Source organism: Neopsephotus bourkii, unplaced genomic scaffold (assembly GCF_033783945.1).
Source record: "Neopsephotus bourkii isolate Nb327-2 ecotype Australia unplaced genomic scaffold, CSIRO-AGI_Nbou_v1 NB_281, whole genome shotgun sequence".
Taxonomy (NCBI): Eukaryota; Metazoa; Chordata; class Aves; order Psittaciformes; family Psittacidae; genus Neopsephotus; species Neopsephotus bourkii.
In genome coordinates, this window is record NW_026900790.1 from 653,499 (window position 1) to 674,639 (window position 21,141).

General features: G+C 43.4%; 1 protein-coding gene and 1 long non-coding RNA gene across 3 annotated transcripts in view; one reads left to right on the forward strand and one right to left on the reverse strand.

The window, feature by feature from the left end:
- Positions 1-21,141, forward strand: part of LOC133208740 (uncharacterized) — a 220,258-nt gene that overhangs the window by 181,726 nt on the left and 17,391 nt on the right. The gene's annotated exons all lie outside the window — the stretch shown is intronic.
- The window catches only part of CHCHD3 (coiled-coil-helix-coiled-coil-helix domain containing 3), a 162,655-nt gene that overhangs the window by 61,781 nt on the left and 79,733 nt on the right, over positions 1-21,141 (reverse strand). For both annotated transcript variants that reach the window (XM_061346828.1, XM_061346827.1), the window contains exon 5: positions 1,535-1,618. In XM_061346828.1, the coding sequence (XP_061202812.1) occupies positions 1,535-1,618 (84 nt within the window). The remainder of the gene's footprint in view (positions 1-1,534; positions 1,619-21,141) is intronic.

Consider the following 21,141-nt stretch of genomic DNA (forward strand, 5'->3'; position numbering starts at 1 on the left):
AAAATCTTATTTAGTGCACAGCACCTTAAAAAGGTAAAAGAGAAGCTTTCAAACTAAGAATCACAGCTTATCACACAGCCTGCACTATGCATGACTGCCCAGAGAAGCTGTGGCTGCCCCATCCCTGGCAGTGTTCAAGGCCAGGTTGGACACAGGGGCTTGGAGCAATCTGCTCTAGTGGAAGGTGCCCCTGCCTATGGCAGGGGGTTGGAACTGGAGGAGCTTTAAGCTCCCTTCCAATACAAACCAGTCTGGGATTCTATGAATTACTCCACTGTAACTATAAAATGGAAGGCTGATAACTGATATCAGAGGTACAACCACCCCATAAGAAGCTACTCTGGATGAGATACTGCAGATGCTTTTTCCTCGAACACCAGCAAGTTATTTGGGAATAAGGAAGGCATTCTGTACAGGGCTTTTTGTGAAGGATCTTCATTTTAACTGCTTAAATAATGCACCATTTTAGAATAATTAAACTAATTTAATCTCATCCTTTCAAACTGTTTTTCATTGCCAAGAACATGGACTTCATTAATGTCATCTTCAAAAAGGTAGGACAAAACACGGAGACAGTATCTGATATGCCCTCTGTTTAAAATATTCATTAAGACTAATTATACACACTGATAATTCATGCAACATGCTCTTCTTCCTAATCCATAAAAACAAGGGCTTTTCTTCCATCCTGCTAAATTGCATAAATGAATATAGATCTTGTTAATACTGTTTTCAAAACTAACTAGAAAGGAAATTCATATTAATCAACAATAGGTAGGCTCAGGATGAAGGCAGAGGGATACAGGAGGCAAATGGGTTCAGGCTGAAGATTACAACCAACCTGGGATCCAGAAAGTGATGACAGCAGTAATTATTTGACATTAACAACCTATAAAATAATACCCTATAAAGAATAAGAATGTTAAGACCAATATGTTAAAATACTGTAAGCATGGCACACAGCTTATCAAGCTGTTCTGTTCAGTTTAGAGTCTGGGGGGAAAAAAAGGCTTTTTAAAGCCTTTTCAGAAAACATAGGAGTGCTTTTTAAATGTGGCATAAACAACTTCAAACTGTTTAACTCATTTAAGCTCTACATGAACTGGTGGCTTTTGGAGGAACCACTCCAACCAAGGAGACAACTGGATTTCAATGACAAATCAGTGTGTATCTCCACACCTCACAGGTAATTTTAAGACTACTTGGTGATACTCACTACCTACACTGACTCTTCATCAGTGCTGCTACAAAAGTTACCTTGTTCGGATCATGTCTCTGTATGCAATTACTATCACAGATAAAATCACATTCCAAATGCGAGAACTTAGGAAAGAAAACAATATTCCCCCCATCTTCAAATCTTGCCAATATTAAGCCAAAAGCAGTAGCAGTCCATACAGAAACAAACCTCTCTGGCACAGTTTTAAGCTTGATCTCCTTAGAAAAGTCATCTTGTTTAACAGTAAAACATAACCAGAAAGTCAGCAGCAGAAAGGAACAGAAAACGCTTCATTAAAAGGGAGAAGAGGCTCACCCTTTCCTCCAGTCGAGCCAGCTGCTCTTTGTAGTAGGCATCGTGCTTCTTCAGTTCTCTGTCCTTCTCTTCCAGCTGCCTGGCCTAAAAAAAGAAAGAGAACCATAAAGCTGGATCAAGAAAGAGCCTCACTTGCAAAGCAAAACATCCACTATAAATTGTACCAGTAAGGAATGTAAGAACGATTGAGAACTGCAGTCTATTAGCTATTGCCAAGCAGTACATTAATAAGATGATGATTGCTGCATTGAAAATGGAGAGAGATTGTCTATTGTACTGGGCTTTCTCCTTCCCCTCCACAGCTGTGCCACAGTTCGTCCAAATGCATTTGGAAATGTCACGAAGATGGAACCAAGCACACTCATGCTGAGATGTGTATCTGGGTTTTGATTGGAATTAACTTTGCAGATCACTCCTGAACTTGGGGAAACTTCCTCAAGCTACTGAAAACAAATATATGTAGAGCTTGAATATTTAACTTGATTTGGTAAAGTTACAAGTGGTCATTTTCGACATGAGAAAAGCTGAACTTGCATCCACCTATTTCTAAGCAGTGGATATAAAGATTTTCTTTGTTGTAACTATTTTTCCTTTAAACCCCCAACTCTGGAATGCGCTTAGCATGTGCTTAATTCTAAACACATAAATCTTTGGAAAGAACCAAATGCCTACATATTGGCAAAAGCAGATCTAAAACATACATCTGAAATGCTGATGTCCTCTTGAAACAGCAACCCTTCCTCTGGTCGCTCCTAGATCAGTTGAATTACCTGACTAAGCAAGTTCAAACCCTTTACTGTAGGATCATCCCTATGTGGGCCTACAAGGATGCTGGAGAGGGACTCTTAATCACAGGTGGTAGTGATAGGACAATGGGTGATGGGTTCAAACTGAAACAGCAAAGTTCAGGTTGGAGATCAGGAAGAAGTTCTTTACTATGAGGGTGCTGAGGCGCTGGCACCGGGTGCCCAGAGAAGTGGTAAATGCTCCATCCCTGGCAGTGTTCAAGGCCAGGTTGGACAGAGCCTTGGGTGACATGGTTGAGTGTGAGGTGTCCCTGCCCACGGCTGGGCGTCGGAAATGGATGATCTTAAGGTCCATTCTAACCCAAAGCATTTTATGATTCTATATCCAGTAACTTAAAATAACACAGAATAATTCTGAACATCTCTGTTTTGAATACTAATACGAGTATCCATTTAAAAGATACTACCTGTAGCAGTACCGAGCAAGCTGACAGGCTTTTCATCTGTAGTATGTACCAATATAGAATCATAGAATCATAGAATAGTTAGGGTTGGAAAGGGCCTTAAGATCATCAAGTTCCAACCCCCCTGCCATGGGCAGGGACACCTCACACTAAACCATATTACCCAAGGCCTCGTCCAACCTACCCTTGAACATTGTCAGGGATGAAGCATTCACAACTTCCCTGGACAACCCATTTCAGTGCCTCACCACCCTAACAGGAAAGAATTTCCTCCTTATATCCAATCTAAACTTCCCCTGTTTAAGTTTTAACCCATTACCCCTTGTCCTACCACTACATTCCCTAATGAAGAGTCCATCCCCAGCATCCCTATATGCCCCCTTCAGATACTGGAAGGCTGCTATGAGATCTCCACACCGCTTCTCTTCTCCAGGCTGAACAGCCCCAACTTTCTCAGCCGATCTTCATATGGGAGGTGCTCCAGTCCCCTGATCATCCTCGTGTCCTCCTCTGGACTTGTTCCAACAGATCCATGTCCTTTTTATGTTGAGGACACCAGAACTGCACACAATGCTCCAAGTGAGGTCACACGAGAGCAGAATATCTACTATTAAGGGGACTCATTAAGTATCACAAAATGCATTCAAAGAGCATACATGGCCACAGAATACATACAAAGCTCCCAGTAGTTCAGAGAAAATACTAGCCAAGTGTTTTTTAACAAGCTGTGGAGGATTTAATGTTTAAATCATCAGCAGAAATTCCTGGCAGGCTTGGAGCGTTTTAATAATAAACTACCTTAGTGACGAATAATTAACTATCAGTGGTCATTACCACAACTGCCTATTCAATAGTAGTCATTTACTTCTAAGTTATTATTTTCACACAGATACTGAGACTACGAAGCCAACTTTCTATTTTAGCAGCATCAAAGGAGGTGATCCTGCCCCTGTACTCTCGTGAGAATCCACTTGCAGCACTGTGTGCAGTTCTGGTGTCCTCAACATCAGAAGGACATGGAGCTGTTGGAGCAAGTCCAGAGCAGGCCACGAGGATGAGCAGGGACTGGAGCACCTCCTGTATGGAGACAGGCTGAGAACATTGGGGCTGTCCAGCCTGGAGAAGAGAAGCTGCGTGGAGGCCTCAGAGCAGCTTCCGATGTCTGAAGGGGGCTACAAGGATGCTGGGGAGGGACTCTTCATTAGGGACTGTAGTGATAGGACAAGGGGTGATGGGTTCAAGGTGAAACAGGGGAAGTTCAGATTAGCTACAACTAAGTTGCTTACTGTGAGGGTGGTGAGGCCCTGGTACAGGTTGCCAAAGGAATGGTAAATGCTCCATCCCTGGCAGTGTTCAAGGCCAGGCTGGACAGTCTTGGATAACATGGTCTAGTGCGTGGTGTCCCTGCCCATGGCAGGGGGTTGGAACTGGATGATCTTAAGGTCCTTTCCAACCAAAACCATTCTATGATTCTATGATGTAAAATGCTAAACTGATGTACTTTTGCTACTACAGATCCAGGTTGTAGAAGAACATCAGAAAAATTACACAATGTACTGTGCTGTGCTTCCACAGATACGAGAATTAATTCTCTTTGTCAAGATTAGGAGGTGGGTTTTGATTTTGAAAGGGTTTTTGGTAAACAGCAAAGGAATAAAATCAAAACCTTGGATTTTTGGTTGTTCTTTGCTTTACTACTTACCTTTGCTTCTATATCCTGAAGCATGTAAAAAAAATAAAAGTGTCCAATTAAATTTATTATATAATGGTGAATAGAAAGAATGGAAAACACATAATGCATCAAACATTTCTCTAATACAAAATACAGCTGAAAACTACTTGGAAGTTGTTCTTTTTTAATACAACTTCCCCCCAATTCCCCTGCCCATCCAAAAAGCACAAAGCCAAGTTTTAATGCTACTTAGGTGCACCTTCTCCTCTGCCAACCACCCCATCTTCAGTATAGTGCAATGAGCCACATGCTACAACCCTCTTCAGCACCATTTAAATGAGTCTTTATTCACTAATTACAGGTTTTTACAAAGCTGATTAAACTAAATGTTCTACAGCCTAATACCATGCTTTGGATTGATCACGGTTTGGCTTCTTCTAGATAATCCCTGTATGACCTCCCAAAGCTGATGGTTACAGAAACAAGTGGAAAATCACTGCAGATTGTGCCTCCCCAAAACCATCCTCTCCCAAATAGCTAAAGCAGTACTTCAATGCATTGCCATAGTTACTCATACATGAATATTTGATGCTTAACCACTTCATGAGCCCCAAAATGTTTGCGAACTCAAGAATATCCCTTTTGTGCAAATGGAGTTAAATAGGGCAGGGACAAAGAAAATGTGCAATTAATTTTCCATAACACTCAAGAGAACTTAGTTAAGTTTTAGTTCTTACAATTCAATAGTGTTTCACATGATTCTATTGATGCCCTGAAACCAAGCAGCAAAACTGGCTTTGAAAGCCAGTAAGACAGAATAAAACCCATGGAAGGGCATCACAACTTAATTCACTCGCCGTATTACTGGTGATTCACAAGGGCAGAAATTTTGAGGGTGTCTAAACACAACAGATCAAGGGCACACTAATGATGGAGATGAAACACATCCTCTCCCCTGAGTCCAGTTGAGTTTGAATTCTTCTCATCTGTGTCTTGCTTCCTGATCAAATCATATCATAAAATCCCAGCCTGGTTTGGGTTGGAAGAGACCTTAAAGCTTCTCCAGCTCCAACCCCTGCCACGGGCAGGGACCCCTTCCACTGGAGCAGCTTGCTCCAAGCCCCTGTGTCCAACCTGGCCTTGAACACTGCCAGGGGATGGGGCAGCCACAGCTTCTCTGGGCACCCTGTGCCAGCGCCTCAGCACCCTCACAGGGAAGAGCTTCTGCCTAAGAGCTCAGCTCAGTCTCCCCTCGGGCAGGTTCAAGACATTCCCCTCAGCCTGGCCCTACAGGCCCTTGTCCATTCCAAAAAGAGAAATGGATTTGATTAACAGTGTCTGATCACTCAATTTACATATAGAAAAGACAGTATGAGCAGGAAAAAGCAAGTAACACCCATCTGTGTTAACTGCCCTGGAAAGTTTGGTTTATTCTGGAAATTGCTAGCTTTTGGGGTTGATACTTGGGTTTGGTTGCCTGACCCCCAGGGTATCTAGTGATCAAAACAGATGGGTCTTAGTGGACTGAAGATATGGAGGCCAAGAAGTGAATTACAGTCATGCTGCCTATTACCCTGATCCTATCAAAGCTTTTATACCACTGATAAAGTAGAAATATTAAATTAGAATACTAAATAATACATTTATTTATCCAATGGTGTCATTCCCTGTACTGGAAGATTTGGTAGACCAGTAAGAAATCCAGAAATCAAAAAGCTTCCATACAGCTACAACCCTGGCATCTGTGCAGTGATGCCACCACAGCAAAGTTCAAAAGATACAGTAAATAGAGGTTGATTCATTTATACAGGAGACAATATAAATATGCCAATGGAAGAGAATTCACTGCAGAAATAAAACCCTGTAAGGTAATAGTATATTTACGGGGCTGCAGCAACATGAGCCCAGTGAATATCAATTAGCTGTAACAGAATAATTAACAGTAGCCATGTATTTAATTAGCTGAATGCTGCACTTGAGGTGTAAATGAGTTATTGGACCAGTTTCATTGCTTCTTCACCAAGTAACTCTAATAAACAAGTGTCTGCTTGGGTGCTGTTTAGAAAAGAGCTCCCAAAAGTCACCTTTGAGAGGCAGCCCATCTTCCCATGAGTACCCAAAGTGAGAACCCAAAACCAGCTCACTGATATTAAATACGGCTGTTTCAGAATCACTGGGATATTGGGCTGAAATCTAAAGGCCAACCTAGGGTTTCGTTTTCAAAAGGAGGGCCTGGATTTAGCCCAGCACTGGGATGAGTTTCCATCACCGGAGAAGTGGGTGTCTACATTAGAATCATAGAATCACAGAACAGTTAGGGGTGGAAAGGACCTTAAGATCATCAAGTTCCAACCCCCCTGCCATGGGCAGGGACACCTCGCTCTAAACCATATCACCCAAGGCCTCGTCCAACCTGGCCTTGAACACTGCCAGGGATGGAGCATTCACAACCTCCCTGGACAACCCATTCCAGTGCCTCACCACCCTAACAGGAAAGAATTTCCTCCTTATATCCAATCTGAACTTCCCCTGTTTAAGTTTTAACCCATTACCCCTTGTCCTATCACTACAGTCCCTAATGAAGAGTCCCTCCCCAGCATCCCTATAGGCCCCCTTCAGATACTGGAAGGCTGCTATGAGGTCTCCATGCAGCCTTCTCTTCTCCAGGCTGAACAGTCCCAACTTTCTCAGCCTGTCTTCACATTGCCTCACACACTGCTGCAGGGACACCTGCAAAGCTGTGCCAAGCCAAACCCTTCTCATGCTGGATACAGCAGATACACATCAGTCAACTGTGAGCCAGCAGGAGGGACAACAGTATCCTGGGGTGCATTAGGAGGAGCGTGGCAGGAGGTCGAGGGAGGTGATCCTCACCCCCTACTTGGCCCTGGTGAGGCCACATCTGAAGCACTGTGTCCAGGTCTGGGCTCCTCGGGGCAAGAGAGACAAGGAGCTGCTGGAGAGGCTCCAGTGGAGGCTCCAGAATTGATCAGGGATCTGAAGCATCTTTCTTATGAGGAGAGATGGAGGGAGCTGGGCCTGGTTAGTCTAGAGAGGAGCAGACTGAGAGGGGATCTCATCAGTGCAGATCAGTGTCCCAAAGGCAGCTGGGAGGAGGATGGTGCCAGGCTCTTTTCAGTGGTGCCCCGTGACAGGATGAGGAGCAATGGCATAAACTAAAACACAGTATGAGGAAGAGCTTCTTTACACTGAGGGTGTCCGAGCACTGGCACAGGTTGCCCAGGGGAGTTGTGAAGTCTCTGGAGACATTCAAAGCCTGCCTGGATACATCCCTGTGTGCCCTGCTCTGGGTGGCCCTGCCTTGGCAAGGGGTTGGACTGGATGACCTCCAGAGGGCCCTTCCAACCCTAATGATTCTCTGATGGATACAGCAAGGTTCCTTGTGGGTGCAGTTCACAATTGCTCTTCTTTAAGGAGCTGCAGGGTATAAGCCATTATCAGGCAGTTTAGAAGTTTGTAGGCAGGTTTCAAAACCAGCTCTTGAAGCACTTGGCAGTGCCAGGCTTACAGTTACCGAGCTCTAAAACCATTAACATCCACCAAATTTACAGCGGAACACCACTGACGTGGCTCCAGTTTGCATTTCGCTGGCAGAAAAGACTGATTTGCTTCAAAATACAGTCTCCAGCCTTACATTAAACTTATAAATCATTATCAGCCATCTGAAAGTGCCCTGCCTAGGTCTTGTCAAGCTGTGTCATAGTCATTTCCTCATCACCCCAAGAACATCACAGAACAATTAAAGGATGCACCTCCCAGACAACATTTGAGGCTGTGAGTGGAGGCCAGGCATCGGGTCCAGGGGCTGCAAGAGCATCCTGTCACAATGGGTTTACAAGACTAAGGGGGTTTTGCCAAATGAAATGCTAACAACAGCAATGAGGGCTTTTCTCATGGGAAAGGTCACATGAAATATCTGCAGGCCCTCAGGCAGGCCTGTGTACTCTGAAGAAAAGGTTAATGGATTAATAGGCAGAAGAAGGTGGCAGAGGAGGGCTGGCCTTCAGCAGTGCCAGCAGCACAGCCACTTCACAGGAGAACTGTGATGTACCACTGCTACAAGAGAGCACACCTCACAAAGTGATCTTTCACCATTGTCTACCGTATGCTTCATTCATCCATTGGTCACTATGAAGGTTCTGAGGTGCTGGCACAGGGTGCCCAGAGAAGCTGTGGCTGCCCCATCCCTGGCAGTGTTCAAGGCCAGGTTGGACACAGGGGCTTGGAGCAAGCTGCTCCAGTGGAAGGGGTCCCTGCCTGTGGCAGGGGTTGGAACTGGAGGAGCTTTAAGGTCCTTTCCAACCCAAACCATTTTTGATTCTGTGATTCAGGTCATAAATAATAGAGCGAACCTTGCCAACAAATTCTGCTAAGTTGTGTCTTTATAAACCATATTAAAACTGCCGTTGCTAAGACCTTTGCTGGTCATTCTTTGAGCCACCTTAAACCAATCATTTCACAACACACCATTCTGTTGCTGGAGATTTTACATTCATTTCCCCACTTGAGGTCTGCTGGATGAGGTTATCTATAGGTTAAAGCAGGGTGTGAATCCATGAGCTCCTTGACACTGATGTCACTCAGCTACAGACACTGACTGTCAGTTGTGAAGCAGTTATTCAGCATTTGATGTCCTGTAAATAGCTCTGCCCAGAAACCCTTTCCCAGTGGACTACATTCCTCCATCACATACAGCCCCATGCATTCATGTCTGTACACTGATAAAATCAGATTAAAATCATTTCTTATTGCGTACTTATTAAGGTCAGCAAAACTACAGTGTTCATTCACTGCCTATAGTGTCCCCAATAAATACCATCAATGCCTACATTCAGTTCATGTTCAATTGAAGCATTTAAACTGCCAATCTTCTATTTCAACATATAAATACACACATCGCTCTGAATGAGCACCAGGAGTAACTTATGGATATTCCTAGGAACATATGCTTCTCCCTTCCCCCTATAATAATTTCCCTTTGAAGCTATTGCTATTCACAAAATCACTCCTAACCACAGAAAATGATCCAGACACATCACTTAAAGAACCCCTGTGTTCATTTCCACTTGTAAAGGTAGAGAATAGTTTTGAATTAGAAACAGCAGCAACAATAATGCATCATAAAATATATCCCTTGACAAGTGTAATTAAACCAAGCTTTTGTAATTACCCACAAATGTGCTACAGGACATTGCCTAAAAATAATGAAGCCCTAAAAGAATGAGTAGTGCAGATAAAGATCACAGGAGAGAGGGCTAATAGAGAGAGATTAAGAATTGAATTAATGGCAAGTTAGGACCCAGTCTGTACAGAACCTATGACACTGAGCTTCATGTATTAAACCAGTTATAGACCAAAGAAACAGAAAACAAATGTAGATTGTGTCAAACAAGAAAGTTATGGATTCAGTTTCCAATGTAAGCCAGAGGAATAATGCAACTGAAATCAAGAACTCATAGAATCCCAGTCTGGTTTGGGTTGGGAGGGAGCTTAAGACCATCCAGTCCCAACCCCAGCCACAGGCAGGGACCCCTTCCACTGGAGCAGCTTGCTCCAAGCCCCTGTGTCCAACCTGGCCTTGAACACTGCCAGGGATGGGGCAGCCACAGCTTCTCTGGGCACCCTGTGCCAGCGCCTCAGCACCCTCACAGGGAAGAGCTTCTGCCTCAGAGCTCAGCTCAGTCTCCCCTCTGGCAGCTTAAAGCCATTCCCCCTTGATATAATCACTTGATATGATCACATCATCACTTTAGGGGGATCCAGGTTTCTTCCACCCCCATTTATGTTATGATCCTATCCTCAAAACAAGGGGCAGAAAGATCAGAGAACCGTACCAACCTACTCCAAAATGAGCAACATGAGCCCTACAGAAAAGCTGCACTTAGAACCCAACTTTGCTCCTCATGGGGTGAACCATCTGGTTTGTGCAATCTGAAATCAACAGATTCTGAAGATTTTAGTTTCTTGAAAAAAAAAATAAATAAAAGAATTAAAATACACTCTTGACTACCACATTATTAGCAAGATGCAGAAAAGCCTCATGTTTGCATGCAACCATAGTTCAAAGTATAAAAGAGATGCTAAACAAATCTGTGTTGCGTACATGCATGTCAAGGGAAATAAAAGGCAGGCATGACTTCTTTCCGAAAGCGTGTACATGCTTTTCATTTAACTAACACAGTCCAACAAGATCAAACATTTTATAGACTATCTGTACTGCTGCCAGGTATTTGTAGCAATTCAAATAATGTCTATAACCATTTCTGACAGCGTCTGATGTTTCAGTCAGATGTCAAATATGTACAGTTTTGCACTAATCTTAAAGAAGCATAGACTGCTCTGTGTGAGCCAAAGTGGATCGCTTTATATAGAAACGGAGCAAGAGAACTATTAGCCTGTAAAAGTGAGGAAAAATAACTGCTGGTAAAGACTCAGGACTATGTTCAACTTCCACTTTGTTGTTATACCATTATTATAGTAAGTTATGAATATTTCTGTTCTTTTTTATTCTGTTCAGAATTCATAGAATCCCAGACTCGTTTGGGTTGGAAGGGACCTTAAAGCTCCTCCAGTTCCAACACCCTGTCACAGGCAGGGACCCCTTCCACTAGAGCAGCTTGCTCCAAGCCCCTGTGTCCAACCTGGCCTTCAACGCTGCCAGGGATGGGGCAGCCACAGCTTCTCTGGGCACCCTGTGCCAGCGCCTCAGCACCCTCACAGGGAAGAGCTTCTGCCTAAGAGCTCATCTCAGTCTCCCCTCTGGCAGGTTCAAGCCATTCCCCTTGGCCTGTCCCTACAGGCCCTTGTCCCAAGCCCCTCTCCAGCTTTCCTGCAGCCCCTTTAGGCACTGGAGCTGCTCTAAGGTCTCCCCTTCAGCAGCCTTCTCCAGGCTCTAACAACGTTACAGAAGTAGTATGGATTTCCTGGACGAAACGAAACAACAGAAAGATAAATAAAATGTATTAGCAAGCACCGTGAGCCAATACGTGATGTACTTTAAAACAATACATCATGTAAACCAAAGGAGAAGATTAGGAAATACCACCCTTCCAGAAGGTGTTCTCATTCCAGTTCACCAAAGTCAAAAACCAAGTCAATGACCAGAAACCTGCACCTCAGTTACCTATTACCTAAATATTCAGAGCAGAGCAAAGCTTTCTGTCTAAGAATCTTTATTCTTGCTTCAAGAACCCAGCAGCACTTGTCACTTTGATACTGTATTATTACATTTCCAAAAGCCACAACTTAGTACTTCTGCCTTGTGAACTGAAGATTCAGTAGATTGAAGATAAGCAGCAAAATAATTATTATAGATGCTGCATTAATACAAGCAATGAAAACTCAACATCTCATTGAAGTCCACTTCAAAGTCAATCTCATCTGAAAGCCCACAGAGAACTGACTGTGTCCTGGGTTTAATAGAGTCTAGTAGCATCAGGGACCACACGTTCTCCAGTTATCTTCCATTATATCCTGCTTCTTGCATTAAATGATCAAAACTACATATGAATTCATATAATCTCCTTCCAACAGAACCTGCATCATTGGAATTGGCTGCTCAAGTCTTTTATCCTGGTAACCAATTTCCACTAAAGGCAAAAAATTATGATGCCCAAGTAGGTAAATCCACCTCTGAATACAAAATAAAAACACATTTATTTCTTCTCAGCTATTCAAGTTATTGATTTCTGCTTAAGACGCAGAACTGAATCACTTGTAGCTACATCAGGTGTTTCTCAATGTGGAAGATACATTATGAGCAGGGCCTTGGATGTTTAAAAAAGTATTAACTTAAAAACATCTTTAAGACAATAGGCTATCTGTATTTTGGAAACTAAACCTTATTAAACTGAACGCTGCAGTAATAAATAAACCACCAAAACTCATGGATTCAGTCTCAAATAATGCAGCCATACTGTTTAGCACTATTCCAAAACAGAGCTTTTCCTAATTGGGTTGATAATACTGCTACTAGGAGGTGATTCATCAGGGACTACAGCGACAGGACAAGGGGTGATGGGTTCAAACTGAAACAGGGGAAGTTCAGGTTGGAGATAAGGCAGAAGCTCTTCCCTGTGAGGGTGCTGAGGCGCTGGCACAGGGTGCCCAGAGAAGCTGTGGCTGCCCCATCCCTGGCAGTGTTGAAGGCCAGGTTGGACACAGGGGCTTGGAGCAAGCTGCTCTAGTGGAAGGGGTCCCTGCCCGTGGCAGGGGTTGGAAATGGAGGAACTTTAAGGTCCTTTCCAACCCAGATCATTCTACGATCCTATGATTTAAGACAAAAATTGTAACTGAGAAACAAGCTCATCTTTTAAATGGGGAATATGACTTCACAGGGAAATATTTAGGTATTTAACCCCAGCATTGCCAAGGGAACATCGGTTTGGCCAGTGTGCGGAAAGAAGTTTTGCCACCAAGATACATAAAAAGATCCACACGATAAAGAAAGCATTTATAGCTAATTGGTATGTCACAGAATCATAGAATCATAGAATAGTTAGGGTTGGAAAGGACCTTAAGGTCATCCAGTTCCAACCCCCCTGCCATGGGCAGGGACACCTCGCTCTAAACCATATCACCCAAGGCCTCGTCCAACCTGGCCTTGAACACTGCCAGGGATGGAGCATTCACAACTTCCCTAGACAACCCATTCCAGTGCCTCACCACCCTTACAGGAAAGAATTTCCTCCTTATATCCAATCTAAACTTCCTCTGTTTAAGTTTTAACCCATTACCCCTTGTCCTATCACTACAGTCCCTAATGGAGAGTCCCTCCCCAGCATCCCTATAGGCCCCCTTCAGATACTGGAAGGCTGCTATGAGGTCTCCACGCAGCCTTCTCTTCTCCAGGCTGAACAGCCCCAACTTTCTCAGCCTATCTTCATACAGGAGGTGCTCCAGTCCCCTGATCATCCTCGTGGCCTCCTCTGGACTTGTTCCAACAGATCCATGTCCTTTTTATTTTGGGGACACCAGAACTGCACACAATACTCCAGGTGAGGTCTCACGAGAGCAGAACAAATGTCATCTATATCAAAGCTATACAGAATTTATCCCAGTGAATAAATAATTGCTTTTTATCTCTTTTTATTCCTTGTAGTATTTTAAAAACTCAATTCAAGCAAATAATAGGACAGTTACGTACTTCTTTCCATTGTATCTCTAAAGTACTTCACTGTGAGACCCCTATGTGATAAGAAAAGGTACTATACTCTATTAAATTACTAAATACAAACTAAGATGGAGCAAAGCTAGTAAGGAAAGCCTTGGGAAAGTGAGGGAAAACAGCAACAAGAGGGATACAACACAGTGAATGTTCCTTCTATTTTAATTAGCAATCTACAATGCTAGTCTTTCAGAATTTGCTTTAAAGTTTCAGCAACCAACAGTGAAATAAACCCACAAGAGAATTACTGCCTTGAATAGAGTAGCTCTGGAAGGAGCGGGGATTGATTTATGTATTGATTACCGGTGAGCATCTCCCTTTTATATCATCCTATAGCACGTGTCATTGAATTTCTGTGTCCAACTTCCATTCACTGCACTTTTATTTCTCTTCTTATTTGATTGCAGAGTCTCTAGGGCAGAGCCTGGAACTCGCTACACATCTGTGCAGTGTTTAACATAATTATACTTCAAGCTCTGCTGGCGTTTGTATTATTCTAACTGGAATAACTAATATTCTAAGCACAGAGAATATATCTGAAATTGATGGGAAAAGCAGACTTCATACAAGAAGGAGACAAACGCTTCATTTTCGTAAAGACTATGATGGAAAAACAGATGAAAATGATTTATATTTTACTTTTTTAAATCTCTGCCCAGTTCAGATGGTATTTATTTGTGATAGTTATTTGGGACTAAACAACTAAAAAACCCCAAACTTATAAATATCATAGGAGGGAGATAATGTATGTAAGAGAGGGTCTGACACTACATTTCTGTTCCTTCTTCTGACATCCTTGTTATGGAAATATGTTGACACAACATTTAGAGTGATTAACATAGCAGGGCACAGACAAAAATGCGGTTACAAAAACAACAATATTTCTCACAACAGGAAAGAATAAGGCAGTTTTCTAATGGGATATTCAACAAATAATCCAATTCTATCTTATACAAGGAAAAATGCAAAGCGAATAATCATAAAACCCAATTAAATGCTCAAAGGCTTAATATTACCCAATAGAAATGGCCAAAAAATCCAATCAGAGAGGATTATGTGGTCAATGTCCAATATTTCAGGCAGTTTATGACTAAGAGGACGACAGTTATGTGGAAAAAGAGATATGTTGATAGCAATAGGAAATTATTTTAATCACGATAAGCTGTTGGAGTTACAAGGGCTGGACAGCCTGAAGACAGCGAGGATGAATGGAAGATGATACAATGTGGAAGCAAAAGCCTGCATCAGCCACGTGAAGCATTTGTATTCTGATTGTAAAGCACCAGAAAAAGACTTTTCCTGTAGGCAAGCCGACAAAAACTTGTTCTGTGTGTAACAACAGCCAAATAAAACCAGGAAGAGATATATGAAGGGAAAAGAGAATCACAGCATCAACTGGGCTGGAAAGCCCTTTAAGCTCATGCAGTCCAACCATTCCCCAGCACTGCCAAGGCCACCTCTAACCCATGGCACTGAGGCCTCGTCTCCACGCTGTGTGAACACTTGCAGGGCCGGTGCCTGCAGCCCTGCCCTGGGCAGCCTGTTCCAATGCCTGAGCACCCTCTGGGGCAGGAATTGTTCCTCAGCTCCATCTAAACCTGCCCTGGTGCAGCTTGAGGCCGGTTCCTCTTGTCCCATCCCTTGTTCCTTGGGAGCAGAGCCCAGCCCCTCCTGGCTCCATCCTCCTGTCAGGCAGTTGTAGGCAGCCATCAGGTCCCCTCTGAGCCTTCTCTTCTCCAGATTAAACTCCCCCAGATCCCTCAGGCATCACACTGAGATCGTGTTATTTGACATAACCAAATAACCAAACCTCCAGATCCTCCCAGAGCTCTGGTCACTACAGCCCAAAACTTCAAAGAAAGAAGCTGGAGATACATAAAGATCAAACCCATCAGAATTACTTTGTGTACATAGAAGGGTATATCCTAGATGTATACAACATAATTAAATGTTCAGAGGAGGTGAGTCAGGCTTCTCTTATTTACTCCTTCCCATACTACAAGACCGAGGAGATATTCAGTGAACAGTGAAATTGAAAAGCAACAAATTTGAAACCAATTAAATGCATAATTAACCTGCAGAACTCATTGCCAGGAGTTATCAGAGGAGCCAATCGCTGAGCAAAACCCAGAAAAGGTGAGATGTTTGTATTAACTCTGCAAACATCCACAGTTACACCTATAGGGTGGCAGAGCCTCCGGATTCCTCTGAGGACTGTAAACCTCATCACTATGATAATAACTGGAAATACTGAAGTCTGTCATGCATGAATTATAAGAGATTGAGGAGAAAACTTCATCATTTTTGTACCACCTGCATGGCCCCAAACCTACTTTGTTTCTTGTGGTATGTGACAAAACCCATTATTTGAGTCCAAAATTTGAGGCACTTGCAGTCAGCTGCTACGATGCGGCATCGACATAACCAAGAAAGACATAAAAGCCCTCATAAAGTCTTGCTAACTCTTTTCTTTCACAGTCAAGATGACAATTTACAGAGGGATTGTATAGACCCATACAACAAGCTTTGAGAAGTCTTCTCACAGAAGTGCCTCTCATCTGTGTGTTGGTAACAGCTAAAGAGTGTAAGGGACTGATATTAAACAAAACTCAAGGTGTAAAACAAAGTATCTAATCAGTAAGGGAAAAAATAGCTAACAAGTTCATTTCAATACTGCGGAGACAGAAAGTGGAATGCCAAACTGGTTCAAATGACTTGTACAGAAGGAAAGATGCAGTTTCTCCACTCAGCAAATTTCCGACCATCAGCCTCATTGTTCTTAAGACAGAAATTCACAGAGCACAAAGCACAATTTTCCAGCCTAAAGAAGAGGAAAAAAGTGCTGAGAAGCACACTGAAGACAATGACACTGAATCATAGAATGGTTTGGGTTGGTAAGGCTCATCCAGTTCCAACCCCTGCCATGGGCAGGGACACCTTCCACTAGAGCAGCTTGCTCCAAGCCCCTGTGTCCAACCTGGCCTTGAGCACTGACAGGGATGGGGCAGCCGCAGCTTCTCTGGGTACCCTGTGCCAGTGTCTCACCACTTTCATAGCTTACAACAATAGCTCTGTTGTTGCTGTTTGTGATTGTGCCTTCTACCTCTCAAGCTCTCTAAGGATGGAAAAAATTCCCACAATATGGCTTATTGGATGTTAATTGTTCACTGCATTGTTTTCTTGCCACCTTGTCTCTTGATTATATATTACATTAAATCTTGCAGGTGTTCTTCCACTAATTGTCCATATTGTGTTCGTGCTGCACTGAACACAGCTGTATCCTAATCCATGGCTGAGGTTGAGCTGCTCTATTTGTGCTACAGCAATAAGCACAACTAACACAGTGATTACTAGTTTCTCTAGTGATGGATCATAGAGGTACCTTCTCACCTATTCCTACCCAACCCTTACAGCGATAATACTTGATTTTCAAGTGATTTGACTTCTTACTGTTTTGATTGAAATTACAGGCTTAATTTCTACTCACCCTTGTTAGTTAGTTAAGCAGCTGCAGTGTTGGAGCAGGGTATTAGTTATAGCTGTGACAGTTTTGCTGTTGTCATGCTTTTTTTGGGGAAGGTAAAGAAGAAGGAGAGGAGGAATGGGGAGAGGCTCCATGAGCCATCAGTGTTGGTTTGCTTTGGCAAACTCAGAGCATGGAAAGCTCAGAGCATGGCTGCGTGGAGACCTCAGAGGAGCTTCCATTATCTGAAGGGGCGGGGGACTACAAGGATACTGAAGAGGGACTCTTCATCAAGGACTGTAGTGATAGGATAAGGGGTGATGGGTTCAAACTGAAACTGGGGAGATTTAGAAGCTCTTCCCTGTGAGGGTGCTGAGGCGCTGGCACAGGGTGCCCAGAGAAGCTGTGGCTGCCCCATCCCTGACAGTGTTCAAGGCCAGGTTGGACACAGGGGCTTGGAGCAAGCTGCTCTAGTGGAAGGTGTCCCTGCCCGTGGCAGGGGTTGGAACTGGATGAACTTTAAGGTCCCTTCCAACTCAAACCAGCCTCTGATTTTATGATTTATGGAACTTACCCTACCATTTATTATAACCTCCAGAGATGGAAACATTATCAGTCATCAGGACTATCTTTTCATTTGTTTATAGTGTTAAGCAGAAAAGAATTAGGGCTCCAGTACAAACAGCTTCTGTCTCAAGGGCATTCCCTATCAACACAGCAGTCTTACGGCATCCCAAGACATGACCCTCAAATGGAGTAAGCATAGTCCTGGGCTGCAAGAGAACAAGTTGTGCCCTTACCTTCGACTGATTTTGCTACTTCAACAAAGATTTTTTTCCTTTTCCTTTCTCAAGTCATCAGTGACGCCTGCAAGGAGTCTGTACAGCACTTGAGAAACTACAGTCCATACATATCATAAAGGAATACTATTACTTGACCATTTTATGTTGTGGGTGAGAGTACGTAAGAGTAAGCACTTAATTGTGCTTTACAGCAAAGGGGTTTCAACCCAGTCAGTATAATGCTTCAGACAAATATAAGCTAAGGACTTTATAATAAGTGGGCTGCATCAAAAGGAGCGTGACCAGCAGGTCGAAGGAGGTGATCCTGCCCCTTTATTCTGCTCTCGTGAGACCTCACTTGGAGTACTGTGTGCAGTTCTGGTGTCCTCAACATAAAAAGGACATGGATCTGTTGGAACAAGTCCAGAGGAGGGCCATGAGGATGATCAGGGGACTGGAGCACCTCCTGTATGAAGATCGGCTGAGAAAGTTGGGGCTGTTCAGCCTGGAGAAGAGAAGGCTGCGTGGAGACCTCATAGCAGCCTTCCAGTATCTGAAGGGGGCCTATAGGGATGCTGGGGATGGACTCTTCTTTAGGGACTGTAGTGGTAGGACAAGGTGTAATGGGTTAAAACTTAAACAGGGAAAGTTTAGATTGGATATGAGGAGAAAATTCTTTCCTGTTAGGGTGGTGAGGCACTGAAATGGGTTGTCCAGGGAGGTTGTGAATGCTCCATCCCTGGCGGTGTTCAAGGCCAGGTTGGACAAGGCCTTGGGTGATATGGTTTAGAGTGAGGTGTCCCTGCCCATGGCAGGGGGGTTGGAACTTGGTGATCTTAAGGTCCCATCCAACCCTAAGTATTCTATGATTCTATAATGGGGAAAAAAACCCCTCTTACACGTGGGGAGTTGCTAAAACATGTCAGTTCTACACAATCTTTGGGCTGCCCAACATTTGGATTGCTACAAAGCAAAGCTCTTGTCTGCATGTATGACATGGGGTTTTTTAACTGCATGCTTCAGCCTCATTTGTCATGCAATACAGACTGTTCTAGCCCACAGCGAGAATTAGTGCTTAATTTTGTAAGCGTGGAGCAACATACCAACTACTTGCAGGAGTAACGCCACTGCTGTTTGCATGGAACTGAGAAGAGCAAAGAATTGGTAGAATTAGATTAATTCAGAACTGGTAGAACAGCAACATCTTTTCCGTGTCCTTAAAGGGGAATTAAAAGCTTCTGCAGAACAAAACACAACTGATCATAAACAGGTAAAAAGATGGGATAAAATGTGTATTCATCCAACATAATAGTAAGTATAAGACACCCTGGTGAGGTTTCAGATGCTAAATCAAGATACAGCTCTGCAATGAAAGAAGAAAACCTGGCCTAGGGATTGAAGGACTCTCCCTTGTCTTCCAAGTGCCTCGGTCTGGTTGTCAGATAAATACAGGAGTCGTGGTGACAAATCAAGGCAGAGAGCCTGGGAGATTGACTGGAAATGTCAGGCAAGGGCGGAACTCTGGTTTTATCCACTTCTTTCCCCTCTCATCCTGTCTTGTGAATTATAAGGTAAGGCAGATTTCAGAGGCAAACAGCAGAAAAGAAGTATATAATTTGCTGTCTGTGTGCTGCTCTATGTAATTCTTCATTCAGGAGCAAAAGCACCTAAAGCCACTCTAAAGAGATTCTTCTTTTATGCAACTTTGGGTCCAGAAGACTAACACAGACAAAATAGGTTAAGAGAATTCAAAAGGAACTCTCAAAAGAAGAAAAACATCATTGCACTACAGAAAATATATATATATATATGTTGTATATATAGGAAAATACATTTAATTGTGCTGCTACTATCTGCAAGATCTCACATCTATCTGTTCCACAGCTATTTAATCTTACCTGAAACTCTACCTTTATTTAACATGCCCAGGGATGCAGGGGCTAAAGAAATTAATTTCCAACAGAAATGATATTTCTCTTACAACAGAACTCATTGTGTGGCAATCTCCGACCACACAAATATTTATGTGTGAGAAAATACTCAGAAAAATGCTGGTACATTTATCACCACAGAATCATGCAATAATAGAATCCCAGACTGGTTTGGGCTGAAAGGACCTTAAAGCTCATCCAGTTCCAACCCCTGCCACGGGCAGGGACACCTTGCACTAGAGCAGCTTGCTCCAAGCCCCTGTGTCCAACCTGGCCTTGAACACTGCCAGGGATGGGGCAGCCACAGCTTCTCTGGGCACCCTGTGCCAGCGCCTCAGCACCCTCACAGGGAAGAGCTTCTGCCTAAGAGCTCATCTCAGTCTCCCCTCGGGCAGGTTCAAGCCATTCCCCTTGGCCTGTCCCTACAGGCCCTTGTCCCAAGCCCCTCTCCAGGTTTCCTGCAGCCCCTTTAGGCACTGGAGCTGCTCTAAGGTCTCCCCTTCAGGAGCCTTCTCTTCTCCAGGCTGACCCAGCCCAGCTCTCTCAGCCTGGCTCCAGAGCAGAGCTGCTCCAGCCCTCACAGCATCTCCATGGCCTCCTCTGCACTCGCTCCAACAGCTCCACGTCCCTCTTGTAAGGAGATGGGTTTCAGTTGACACAACACAGTAAAACCCACATTGACCACTGCAGCAAGTAGCATGCTTTAACTTAAGCTAATACTGACTCTACCCCAGTAAGGTGCTAAAGAAATGGAAGACTGTTTTCCAACGGGACATAACACCAGTGTCTCAAGACCTGCCAGTGAAGCATCTAAAGCCCCCCTATAGAAATTAGGTTCCCCAATACCCATAACCAAATGTCAGCTTCAATAATCTATATCTACCTTTCCACATTTAACAGGCTGTCTTGCATAGTGACTATTTTTCACTTCTTTCCTTCTGTTATTGAGCACTATTAGGCTCAATATTCCACTTTCCAACCTCTATTTATAGGTGGAGGAAGCAATATATTTACATGCCGAAGTTAAAATGCATTTGGGCACTGAAATACTGACAAGGTAACTGTTGTAGAAGCACAAGTGTTATTACTGCCTGTGACATACAGTCTGAGTCCCACATAGACACTCACAGGAGAGATGAAGGCAGGAATCTACCTTATGCAGAATACCACATGGCCACATAAATTCAGCTCCTATAAATTAAAATTAGAGTCTTGTTTGATTTTAGGAAGCCTTAATCTGAAATAAATAATAAGCACTATTTCTTCTAATGATGGGGAAAGAGCCTTGTATCTCCTCTTATTTAAGTGGAGTGAACAAAAAAAGGGCAAAGCAGATTTCCCTGAAATTTAAACTGTAAAACA